Genomic DNA, 13,316 nt, shown 5'->3' with positions numbered 1-13,316 from the left:
GTGTGAAAACTACCACACCATTAGTTTAGTATCTCGCGCGTGCAAAATTTTAACGTGTATTATTTTCAGAAAAATGGAAAGACAAGTTGAAACCGAGTTGGGAGAAGATCAATTTGGCATCAGACGAAATGTAGGAACACGCAAAGCAATCCTGAATTTACGTCTGATCAACGAGGATCGAATTAATAAGGACAAGCCCACATACATAGTGCTTGTAGATCTAGAAAAGGCATTCGATAATGTTGACTGAACCAAGCCATTTGAGATTCTGAAGGTGATCGGGATCAGATACCGAGAACAAAGAATTATCTACAATCTGTATAAAAATATCAATCTTCAGTGATAGGAATTGAGAGCTTTGAAAAAGAAGCAGCAATCCATAAAGGAGAGAGGCAAAGTAGCAGTCTGTCTCCCCTCCTTTTCAGTGTTTATATAGAACAGGCAGTTATAGATATCAAAAAGGAATTTGGGAAGGGAATCACAATCAAAGGAGAGGAAATCAAAACCCTGAGATTTGCTGATGATATTTTATCTGAGACTGCAGAAGATCTGGAGAAATTGCTGAATGGTATGGACGGAGTCTTGGAGAAGGAGTACAAGATGAAAATGAATAAGTCTAAAACAAAAGTAATGGAGTGCAGTCGAACAAAGTCATGTGCTGTAGGAAATATTAGATTAGGAAATGAAGTCTTAAAGGAAGTAGATGAATATTGTTACTCGGGTAGTAAAATATCTAACGATGACAGAAGGATATACAATTTACACTAGCACAAACAAGGAGGAACTTTCTTAAGAGAAGAAATTTGCTCACTTCGAACATTGATATAGGAATCAAAAGGATGTTTTAGAAGACTTTCGCCTCAAGTGTGGTATTGTATGGAAGTGAAACATGGACAAGAACCAGCTCAGAAAGAAAGAGAATATAAGCTTTTGAAATGTGGTGTTACAGAAGAATGCTGAAGGTGAGATGGATAGATTGAATCACGAATGAAGAGATACTGAATCAAATTGGTGAGAAGAGATCAATTTGGCTAAATTTGACCAGAAGAAGAGATATAATGATAAGGCACATCTTAAGACACCCAGGACTTGTTCAGTTGCCTTTTGAGGAAAGTGTAGGTGGTAAGAATGGTAGGGCTAGACCAAATATGAATACGATAAGTAGATTAGAGCAGATGTAGGATGCAGCAGTTACCAGTATGTAGAAATGAAAAGGTTAGTATAGGATAGGGTGGTTTGGAGTACTGTATCAACCCAGTCAATGGGCTGATAACTCAAACAACAACACAACACAATCTATAACTATCTAAGATCCTCTAAAATTACGAAAAATCGAAACATTTTGTTAGAAAAGCGATTCAATTCTTTACGAAAATTCATCTTCGTAAGAAGGTTAAGCGATTTCTCTCTTTAGCATACCTCCTATAGCAAGAGGCAAGGGAGCGAGCACACTGTCCGAATTGACGTAATTTCTCTTGAAATGATGCATATACTTTTATTTTATAACTGACCCGGCGTAGTCTGTTTTACGCATAAATGAACAACACAAATTACCTTGCAATGTCCAATTAAACATTCCCGGTTCAATAGGAAGTATGAATACTTTCGTCATGTGCACATTTTCACTGTGTACGAAGCTTAAAAATAACAACAATACTCCGATTGTTGGAAGCATTTTGAATGTGATAAAATTTGCTTATCTAGTCTGTACAGTCCCGCACAAAGAGTTGAGCGGCGTACCGCATGTACAGGTACACTGGTAGTCTCTATCAGCTGATCAATAACAAACGGCCGAACGCATCGCAACTTCTGCCGTGGCACCGTGGCGCATCTTCCCAAAGGAATCCTTTTCTGGCATTAGCCCAGCTTTATACCCTCGTATGCCTTTTGTTTTGGACCTCTTATATCAAGTACACAGTGTGTTTAATTCATCATTATATCAAGACTTGCTCGCACAAATGTTCCGAATAGCTCCGAATGTATTTCATGCGCGGAAAGGCGGAATTTTCTTTGGGTTATAATATAGCCGCTGTTATATAGCATTGGCTGATCTAGTTTTCTTCCAGATATTTTTTTGTCAAATCTTTAAGCAATCTTGGTGTGATGCGCAAAGCAAAAATGGTGTTAAAAATCTTATCGTTATTACTGACATAACTGCACATGAGACAGCTCTGCAGCTGCAGTTATTCGCCAAGGTTCTTAAACAGGTTATTCGCTTCGCAGGTTTGGTAGTAGTTTTGTGGGTTACGTTTCAGGGAAGTGGGCGGTGCGAAGAAACCCTCGCCCGTCACTATGATATACTAAACCACATCGGTTCCTACTTCATATATAATATTAATATATGTATATATATATACCTAAGAAAAACCCCTCCATAGCATCTTAGCAATATTCATGTTGTATAATCTAATCAATATCTTGCAACAGCCACTTCCGTTTGCGTTTGCGTTGTATATTTACGCTTGTTCAGGTTTTCGAGGTTCACATTGACGTCTGTAAAAGTAGGCGTGGTTTAGAATAGTGTATTGTAGTAACCAGTAACAACAGAGACCACGGACCACGGAAATGCGTGAATTTAAGAAAATCATAAAAATGTTGTGTTGCACTGAGGACGATGTTGTTATCAAGTTGTGCAGGATTCTATGAATGGCATCTTGAATAACCTGAGATGTTAATGTAAAGTCTGCTTCTTATAATATTTGGACGGAAAATGGCAAGGAAAGCAACTCCTGTTATGCTGGTGACAGCAAACGTTGGATCGATTTTTGAAGATGTACGTATATATTCCTCTAAAATATTCGATCGAAATAAATTATTGGATTAGTTTTCAAGGGTAATTGTATTTCTTTCAAGTATAATTTAATTGTGTTTAGGAGAGTACCGGTACTTGATATAAAATAGATGTTGGAACTTTGTAGAGGTTATAAGGCCGTGTTGTTGAATTTGAAATGTCTATATGAAATCACAGTTGTTTACCTATGTTATGAGTGCATTCCTTCTTCAGAAGCTTGCTTAGTTTTTACATATGATTTATTGCTAGGCTGTATTTTATTTCCTCTGTTGATTTCTTTGGCAAGCTCGCCAATTTCTGGTATTAGGAATAAATAATTCCCAGTATAAACTGATCTCTCTACAATATAGCAGTCATTCGATTTCAGTCTATTTATTAGGCAGTGTCTTATCAAGCAATTCTCTCCTTATTTATCTTCCTGACCACTAAATTCGAGAACTTTTCACGATATAAAGAGGTATCATATTCGAGGTTTTAATGGTTCTAATTCAAAATAATTTTATAAGTTAGAAGTTCTGGGGCACACACGTTATGTCTTACTAATGATTCGCATGCGCACACATAAGTCGCAAGCAAGACGGATAGCGAAAACTGACGCACTCACCAATCAGTCTTTCTCCACAACTCTATTTGCAAGCTTGATTGAAAAACATGTCAGACGATGATATGTAGAGTGCCATTCAATTTTCCAGGCAATCTGTGCTAGACACCACAGGGGACGTGCACGATGATATTGTGACAGAAGAGGAAATCGGGCAAAGGCACACATGCTCTTAGTCGTGCTGCAAATAGACTGTACCCAGGTGTACGTCTGCTCGTCCCTAGTGCCACATTCACCGGGATATTTGCTGCAGATGTGTTACTATCTGCCAATGATGCTCAAACAATATGCTGATTTTGATGTACATCTGTAATACTCAGCTGTCTTAAACCTGGTATGAAGATGCCGGCCTGTTTAACTGATCAACATTATTAAAATCGTCACACAACAGATGTGTCATGACTGACACATACAGCAATCTGTCGATATGTCCATTCCTCCTTGTGAATTCCTACAATGTGACCCCTCTTAAATGACTAATTGCATTACAGGGGCACATAGCAACCTTGAGGCATGGCTATAGCTTGCAACTAATATACTCACCCCTTTTTATGGTGTTACAAATTTTGTTCTGGCATTGTATTTGCAGTAAAACACTGGCTAAGATTCTTCGCCAAGTAGATGGTTATAATACAGTGCTCAAAAACATTTTGCATATTATGGTTTAACATGATAGCCTGTATGTGATGGTACCTCAAACATGTTTACAGTATGGACTGTAAGTCAATGTCTGACGCAAATACCGTAGTGATGCTACGCCCAGATTGGGTTTGATATTTCTTTGTTAGGAAGCATTTATCATGTTGGTCAGTTTAACAACTTCTCTTGTAAGATAGTTGGTGTTTAGACAGGAAGTGTTGGACTGAGATAAAAATAGCAAGAGTACCCATTTCGAATCCTGCTGTCTGGGTGGGGGTGGTAGAATAACATCCCCTGCCTGTCGAAAGAGGCAATTTAAATAGGCCCTAGGTGCTCTTAACACTAGAACGACGGCTGTTTTTAACTACGTAGAACGAGGGCAGTGGTCATTTTGACCGCAGTAAGGAAAGGTACACTACACATCACACAGAACCAAAACTACTTGTTTACAGTATGTATTAGGTTTAATCATATTTTTAAACTGTTATTTCAGTTGTTTTAATAAATTCTTCCAGTTGATTTTTACAACATAGGCCTACACATACACAACATATTTTACAATACTTGACAGCTACACATTTTGTAAATATGGAAGTACAATACTTGTTGTACAGAGCACAAACATGTTTACAGTGTTTATTACATAGGTTTAATGATATTTTCAGTATTATTTCAGTTCCTTTAGGCACTACTACATATTACCAGTTGCATTTTACAGTTTATACATCATTTTAGAACACTTTACAGCTACATTGACATGATTTATTTGTGTTTCAGGGCAAGAACTTTGTTTGACGTCTGTTATTGTTTATGATTATCAATCATACACTTTTCACAAGCACATCAGTTACTGTTTAATTTACCAGTGACACATTTCTTGTAATAAATCTTCTTGATGCAGCATTCTTGCCATTTTCCACAGGTGGGCTGTCACATGATGCACAGAAATCTGGTGTTTTGTTATGGGAGAATGAGCACTGGCGACATTTTTTTACTGGTGGTCTCTGTACCGCAAGGAAGGGTTGTCGATCGCTTTTTGGTCGAATAGTGTGGTGATCTTAATTTATTTTATTCACGAGGTTCAAAATAAAGCAACTTCGAGAAATTTCCGAAGAATTGCATGCACAAAATAAAATCCAGGCATTTATAGCTGCGAAATCCAGTACATAATAGAAGATGTAAACAGGTCATTGTTTTGATACTAACTGAATAGTGTACAAGCAGCTCATTTGGACAAGAACATCCACTCCACACATTATAGAGTTGTAAAATATCACAGTTACTGGATGCTTTATGTCATTGTCAGATATTTCAACCTGCTTGTGCATGGTACTCAGGATACAAACATTTCTTCTTGGATTGCATCAGTAAACAGTAAGAGTTTAAAAAAAAACCAATATTCTTGACAAAAAGCGTTCCCACTTCTGTTGTTAGGGACCTATGCCTACCCGGTATAGGTATAACCAGTTGATCACATAATAAACACTCACAACTGCTATAAAATAAACACTATATTACGAAAATACAATTTCACACATTACAGTCCGTCCGCCATACTTTTTTTTTTTTTTTTTTTTTTTTTTTTTTTTTCCTCCAAAGATCATCATAACAACGGCCAAACACTCATAGTGCAAACATGACATACTCCCACCTTTTGATACCAATCAAAACACAATGTTTACAGACAGAGGCAAGAAGGTATTTTAACTTTTCTTCCACTCCTGGTGAAGTTGCGGCTGCCGAGACTTAATGTCTCAGGAACCGTATCACTGGGTAAGGCCATCTCCTCACTCCCACCTTCAACCTCCAATGGATAAAGGTGCCTCGTAGGACGGGTGAGTTCTCCTGAGGATGTCTTCACCCGAACTATCCTGATCACTTTGTCTTTACCTGGAAATATAGCTGTCACTCTCCCCAGGGGCCAGTCGATTCTTCTCTTGTCATCACTACCAATGATGACCACATCTCCTACCTTCCAATGCTGATCAGGCTCCTTGCCCGATGGACAGCACAGAAGGCTACCCAGATATTCCAGTCGGAATCTTCTCCTCAGTTCATTCCTCAGCTGTTGAAGGTACTGAAATCTTCTTGAGAGACTGACCTGATCAAGTTTGTCTAAATCTGGAGTACCAACCATGGGAATGACCTGAAGAAACATTGACGGAATTAGAGGTACAAATTCATCACGACTTTCTGAAATGTAGGTGAGGGGTCTGGAGTTAATTATGGATTCACAATCAGCAATAACAGTCAACAGTTCCTCATATGTCAAGATAGCCTTGCCTAAAACACGCCTTAATAGTTTCTTGACCATTTGCACAATGCGCTCCCAGAATCCACCCCACCAAGGGGCTGAAGGAGGACTAAACTTCCACTCGATTCTAGTAACCGATGTTTCCGCACCTATTTTTTTCCAATCAGTGTTGCCGAACAATTTGTTAGCCCCAGCAAAGTTTGTCCCATTGTCACTATAAATCACACGAGGCCTGCCTCGTCAGGCTATGAAGTGCCTAAGGGCAAGTAAAAACCCTGTAGTCGACAAAGTCATTACTAGTTCAAAATGGACTGCTCTAACAACTGCACATGTAAATACCACAACCCAAGCCTTGTCTTTGGATTTTAGAAATAGTGGTCCAGCAAGATCGACTCATACCACTTCAAATACACCTGCATCTCTCACACGATCTTCTGGAAGGGCTGGCGTTTCAGGAACTGATTTTTTCATTTCAAATCTTCTACATTGTATACATTTCCTGATGACTTTGCAAATTGTTCTTCTTCCCTTTGGTATCCAGTAGTGCTCCCGCAGTATGGCGAGTAGAATCTGAACACCAGCATGAGAAGCTCTCAAATGGTGTTCTCTGATTATCACCTCAGTCAGAGGGTTTGATGGCAATAAAACAGGTGTACGGAAATCGTATTCATCCTTCCTGTTGGTGATTTTTGTCTTAACCCTGACGAGGCCCAGCTGGTCTTTGAAAAGGCACAATATTTGTTGGTTGTCCCTTTCAGTAAAGTTCTCTTCTTTTTAACAATTTTTAACAGTCGTCTCTCCGCCATTGAAATTTCCAATTCAGAAGCAACATTCTGTTCTGCTCTACATCCTTTCTCGCTTTGTTGATGAACCGCAGCATCCAGGCCACCATTCTGACGATTCTTGAATACTGAGAAAAGAATCGTAAATACCACTGCTTTCCCTGGGAGACAAGCATAGTAGTCGTAACAAGGCCTTTTTTTTTCTTTCTGCATTGACCTCCTCTTCATTAATTTCTACAACGCGCGATGGCCAACCGTTCTCTTCCAACTTTAACCAAGCGGGTCCCTCCCAATAACGAGAAGAAATCAGCTGCGAAGTAGAGCAACCTCTCGAAGGTAGGTTTGCTGGTTTGTCTGTGCCTGGTAGATGAAACCAACACTTAGGATTAGATAATAATCTAATTTCTTTCACTCTGTTAGTGACGAACACTCCCCAGGCTTCCTCTCTTCTTATCCAACATAGCACAGAAGAAGAGTCACTCCAATAGTACTCCGGGATGTCCGTCAGATTCAAACTTTCTTTCATAGAAAAAGCGAGACGTGAGCCTATAGTGCAGGCTAATAACTCCAGTCTTGGTATCGTTATTTTCTTTAAGGGGGCTACCCTTGATTTTGCTGCGACCAGTCGCACTTCAAACTCTTTTCCATTGAAAGATCTTAAAAAAATAATGGCTGCATAAGCCACTTGACTGGCATCACAAAATACATGCATACTCCATGACGATTTGTCCTCACAACTAGAAAATCTGCTAGGCACTTTAATTTCAGCAACAGAGGACAACTCCTTCAACCACTTATTGAATTTGATTTGGGTGTCTTCACTTAACGGACTATCCCAACTTACTTTCTCTCTCCAACTTTCCTGTAGTAAAACCTTAAATACAATGGAAACCGGACACGTAAAACCAATTGGGTCAAAAATACTTTGAGTCATTGACAAAACTGTCGTCCTTGTGAGAACATCAGAGTCATTCAACTTCACCATTTTACATGACAAAACATCAGCTACGGGGTCCCACAACAAACCCAAAACAGGTGTCACTTTAGGTACTTCATCCTCCAGAGTCAACCTGGTGTACTCCCACCCTCTTAGGTCAAATTTTCCTTGCAACAGTAGCTCCCTCGACTCATCCACAAATTGTTTAAGTTCTTCTTCTGTGTTCACGGAAGTGACGCAGTTGTCCACATACAGACATGTTCTCAGTTTATCTGCGGTTTCACGGAAGCACGAATTGTTCTTTAAATGAAGATCCAATACCGCTCCAAGTAGAAACGGACTGCAGTTAACTCCAAAAACAACCCGTTTGTGGCGGTATATTTTAAGAGTTCCCTCAGCAAAATTCTCCCACCACAGGAATTTCAAAAAGTTTCGATCCCTTTCAGCGACTGCGATTTGAAGAAAGGCCTTCTTTATGTCTGAGATCACGCCAATCCTGTTTAAATGGAACCGGTTCAAAATAGATGGAATTACTTCTAATAGATTAGGTCCCTTCTCCAGACAGTCGTTGAGTGAAAGTCCTCCTTTCGATTTACATGAAGCATCAAACACCGGCCTCACTGCTGTAGTCGATCCTTCCTTAAAAACTCCTTGGTGTGGTAAAAAGTACCCAGCATCCTGAGAGCTTTCTTGGCCAACTTCTTCAATTATCCCTTCATCCTGCCAGTCATGGAGCACCTGCTGGTACTTCTCAAAATTTTCTTCCTTGATTAAGCGGTGTGTTGCAGAAACCAGTCTTTTTAATGCAACATCCTTGTTGTCTGACAATAGCTGCTGATCTTCTTTCCATGGAAGCGCGACTTCATATCGTCCTTCCTCATCTATCCTAACATTTTCTTGGAAATGTTTCAATGTTGCCATTTCAGTCTCCTTCTTCGACAACGTCTCGGTCGTATCACAAATTCCTATGCTTTCCAAGTTCCATAGTTCACCCAAAGAAGCCGTTCTCACAAACAGAGAGTTCACCATAGACACTGTGTTAGAGTTCTCAGTTGTCTTCCAAAGCTGTCCCATCACTGGCCAACCAAATGTGGTCCTAACAGCAACCAAACCAGACCTCAACTTGATTGTTTCCCCGGTCAGTAAACTTCCCATGATGTCTGCACCAATGAGTAACTCAATCTCCGATGGCTCTGGGCCATAATCAGAGAGCCAAATTTTCTTTTCTCTGATCTCATCCATCCAAGGACCCCCTTTTAAATGTGGGATTGTACCACAAATTACCTTTTGTCCCAGCACCTTAATGTTTTGAGAAATTGAATGATGTAGGTTGACAATAGCTATCTCATACAGGTTATGATCGTTTGCACCGATTGAAGCACCCCCATAAAGCTTGTGTTCAATTTTTTCAGTCTTTGATGGAATATACCCCATTTCCACGGCAGTTTTCTCCAATAGATAGGATCTCTGCGAGCCTGTATCCAGCAATGCCCGCACAGTTCTTTCTTTCCCTTGATATTTAACCTAACTACAAGAGTTTGTAACAGTACTTCAGAAACATTACTGGTTTGGGTGTTAAGGGCTACAGTTGGGCCACTTGACAACTTTGAACTCCATTCTTGGTTCTTCTCATCACCCTTATAACCCCCTTTATTTACATCTAATTTGGGACACATAATAGCCTCATGTTTATCACTGCACATGAGACATTTTAGTTTCGTAATGCAGTTAGCAGCCCTATGTCCCACCTTCAGACATGAAAAACAAGCTTTATTCTCTGACAACCTTTTATGTTTATCCCTTAAGTTCAGTTCTTGAGCCCTTTGCTGTCATGCGATTTATTACAGAAGACACACTCCAAACTGTTTCCTTTTCCAGCGAAAAGTACACTAGCAGTAGCTAAACCTTGCTCCTCCCACTCCCGTTCTTTAATCTTAGCACTCCTCGATTTATTAGCTAGTCCAAAACCAGCTTGAGCGAATGTAATTCTCTCTTCACTCTCTACTTCACCCTTCAGAAAACCAAGTAACGCGGTCAGTTTGTCAGCATGTCTATTATCCTGATCCGTTTTAGTCGTTGATGAACTCCTCATCCAGACATATAATACTTCCTCAGGCAAGCAAGATTCTGCTAACGGAAAGAGCATTGAGCCGTACTTATCTCGAGTAACGCCTATTGATTCTAAAGCTCTCAGCTGTGCTTCTAACTTGTCGTATAAGCTAGCAAGCATAGGCTTCTCCCTTGTCTGAGAAACATTTTTTACTACAAGACTTATGAGCTCCCTGACATAGAATTCTGTCAATAAATCTTCTCTTCCAAACCTACCCTTAAGGGATTCTACAGTCTTAGAGTAATTTTCAGCAATGGGGGGGGAACTGGTAACTAAATCTCTAGCTCGGCTATCAACCTTCGTGGACTGGATTAGGTATTGAAATTTATCTTCATCCTCAATTTCAGAGTCCTCATGGATGTGCCGAAATTGTCCCCAAAATTCCAACCAATTCCTAACCTCTCCATCGAATTTCACGAGTTCTATCTTTGGTAATTTCAATTGCCTTTTGTTTTTACTCTCAGCTGATACAGTTGATCTACCTGACACTACTTCCAACACATTGGCATTATTAACTTGTAACCACAGGGCATATTTTTGTCTTGCATCATCTAATTTGTCTCTAAAACTGTCTATAGATTTGTACTCACGGTCATACTCGTCGTCTCCTTCTCTTTCCAGCAACAAATCTAACACTTTTTCGTCCAACGGTGCCAGTTCCTTTCCTAACCTTTCCAATTTATTTATCAAGGATTGCAACGTGTCTTCATGAATGCCGTCTTGTATTTCTTGACTTAAATTTTGCAAGAGCAAATCGTACGTTTTCGTAAAAGTTGCTTTAACCGGCCTCCGAGCTTTCGTTAACTTCTCCATTTCAACACAATCTACAAGTGTGTAAATTAATACGTATCCTGGCAGGGTCGCCACAATTTGTTAGGGACCTACGCCTACCTGGTATAGGTATAACCAGTTGATCACATAATAAACACTCACACCTGCTTTAAAATAAACACTATATTACGAAAATACAATTTCACACATTACAGTCCGTCCGCCATACTTGTTGTTGTTTTTTTTTTTTTTTTTTTTTCAAAGATCACCATAACAACAGCCAAACACTCATAGTGTAAACATGACATCTATCTTTACAAATTGGTGGAATTTTTCAGTGATTTGGTTGCATGGTACCAACGATAGATGTGCCTTTGGTCAGAAGGCAGTCTACAAGCTTCTGTGATGTAAATAAATTGTCAGTAGTGACAGTTTCTCCCCTTATCCTCCTCAGTCCTATGTAGCATATACTCTACATGTCATTTTAATTACTTGCAATAATACAATAAAATATAAGGAAGAGATTAATAATGGTAGAAAAATCAACTCTTGAGTCCTGATGTAGTATATATGCTACAAGTCATTTAAAAAAATAGCAAAATTTCTTGTTTTGTTTTTTTAACATTTCAAAGTTTTTTTTTTTTTTTTTTTTTTTAACATTTCAAAGTTATTTTAGCAAAATATAACATATTGAACGGCTTCACGAGCTTCAGAATCACATGCTCGCCAAGTTGAGTACTTCTGTTACTCTCTTCATCTTTTCCCAAGAACATGAATCCATTCAAGAAGTATTTAGTTTCAAGGTCTACAGCCAACCAGTATTTCAGTCGAAATGAGGGCAAGACAATAAGTATCTGCAATCAATTTTTAAAATTTATTAGTACACACTTTTTATTGATATCATTTTTCAACATAGTCACTCCTCTTTTCAATGCACATGGTCCACCGTTTCACAACGTTCTGATACCCTCTGCAAAAAAAAAAAAGTTTTTGGTTATGTAGCAAGCCACGAATGCGCCGCTTCCTTCACCTGTTGATCGGAGCCGAATCGATGTGCATTGTCGTGCAACAAAAGAACCCCTTCCGACAATCGATCTACAAGCACACAATTATTGCTGCGCCGAATCAGCAATATGCAACTTGTTACTACATTTTTAGACAAGGACATTCATAAAAGTATATAAATTAAGACTGTTTGTAAGGCTTTTTTATAAGAATATCTTAACTACTGTCATCCCTCTCGCTCATTTTTTGACACATGCACCTAAATCATCCTCACTTTTATAATTTGTAATTTATCTTTAAAAAAAACTACAGTTAAGAGCAATCAGGATCCTGATTTTATTATCTTTCAGGTTTGAGATTAAGGCTGAAGATGCCCTTAAAAATAGGGCAGAACAAGTCCCTATAATTTACTTCATAAGATTTCATTCTTAATTAAAACCACTCTTTATGTATTGAATAGGTGGAATTAAATAAACATTAATATTTCGTTGACTATAATGTACAATTCAATACGAACCAAAATATCAGAATTATACCGTGTAAGTGGTATTTTTTTTAAAATTTATTTATTTAAATCTAAGAATTTCATTTTTGTCCGTATTGAACTGAGAATGGAAGATAGGAAACTTAAAAGGGTCCACCTTTTCAATACAAAAATGTACACTTGGAACTAGTTTCGCGCTGTTTGGCGTCATCTTCAGCCAAAATGTGGGAAATAGGCTAGCATGTAGACATTTATATTACACAAGGCGTTACATTAAACAATACACATCTTACGAGGAGATAAAAACAGGGACGAATATAGAAACAAATGAATCGTTGAGAAAGCAAAAGTTATACATATTAAAAATAACCTTAACCACACATCTTGCAGTGCGAAAATATTCGCCTTGAATGCTTCCTGAATACAAAACGCACGCGCACACATTTCTGATGAGCCAGCAGGCAGGAAAAAGTAAAGTGAAACCTTAAGAGTTCTTCTGAGAAGAGTTCATCATTTTTTCTATTTTTTGACTAACTAATGAAGTCTCCCTTGAGTTCCTGATAAACATACACAACAGGAAATTCTCCTTCACTCTCAACAATAGCTATAAAGACCAACGGTAAATTGCATTTTAAATATTGTGCAGAGACGTGAAAGCATGATCTTGAACATGATATAACTTGTTCATTTAACCACCTTTGAAAGTCTCTCTCTATATTACATAGCTTCATTAACACCACCATTCTGTAGATGCACAAAATAATCTTGTAATCTTCACAGGTCCGGTATTCAGCTCGACAAGAATATAAAATTGGTATTAAGGAATACGTTTTCTGAGAGTATGGAGGTTGACTGTGCCAGTATTTGTGGTGTATTGTTGCAGCGTTACGTGTAGGGTGGGGGCAGGTTTCTATGATGTTTATTGCGGGACATAAGGCGGTA

General features: G+C 38.7%; 2 protein-coding genes across 9 annotated transcripts in view; one reads left to right on the top strand and one right to left on the bottom strand.

Moving 5' to 3' along the window:
* Scgalpha (sarcoglycan alpha) overlaps positions 1–1,831 on the bottom strand; it is a 286,058-nt gene extending 284,227 nt beyond the window's left edge. For all 3 annotated transcript variants that reach the window (XM_067144290.2, XM_067144291.2, XM_067144292.2), the window contains exon 1: positions 1,555–1,831. In XM_067144290.2, coding sequence (XP_067000391.1) covers positions 1,555–1,675 — 121 coding nt within the window. In that variant the 5' untranslated portion in view covers positions 1,676–1,831. The remainder of the gene's footprint in view (positions 1–1,554) is intronic.
* A 143-nt stretch (positions 1,832–1,974) lies between these two features.
* Positions 1,975–13,316, top strand: part of 5PtaseI (inositol polyphosphate-5-phosphatase A) — a 589,076-nt gene continuing 577,734 nt past the window's right edge. For 3 of the 6 annotated variants that reach the window (XM_067142879.2, XM_067142884.2, XM_067142885.2), the window contains exon 1: positions 1,977–2,773. In XM_067142879.2, the coding sequence (XP_066998980.1) occupies positions 2,711–2,773 (63 nt within the window). In that variant the 5' untranslated portion in view covers positions 1,977–2,710. Of the gene's footprint in view, positions 2,774–13,316 lie in introns of all 6 variants that reach the window. The other 3 variants (XM_067142880.2, XM_067142882.2, XM_067142883.2) reach the window with 3 other exon arrangements.

The sequence above is a fragment of the Anabrus simplex genome, chromosome 3, assembly GCF_040414725.1.
Source record: "Anabrus simplex isolate iqAnaSimp1 chromosome 3, ASM4041472v1, whole genome shotgun sequence".
Taxonomy (NCBI): domain Eukaryota; kingdom Metazoa; phylum Arthropoda; class Insecta; order Orthoptera; family Tettigoniidae; genus Anabrus; species Anabrus simplex.
Note: the sequence above shows the minus strand (reverse complement) of the source record. Positions and strands in the feature narration are given on the sequence as shown.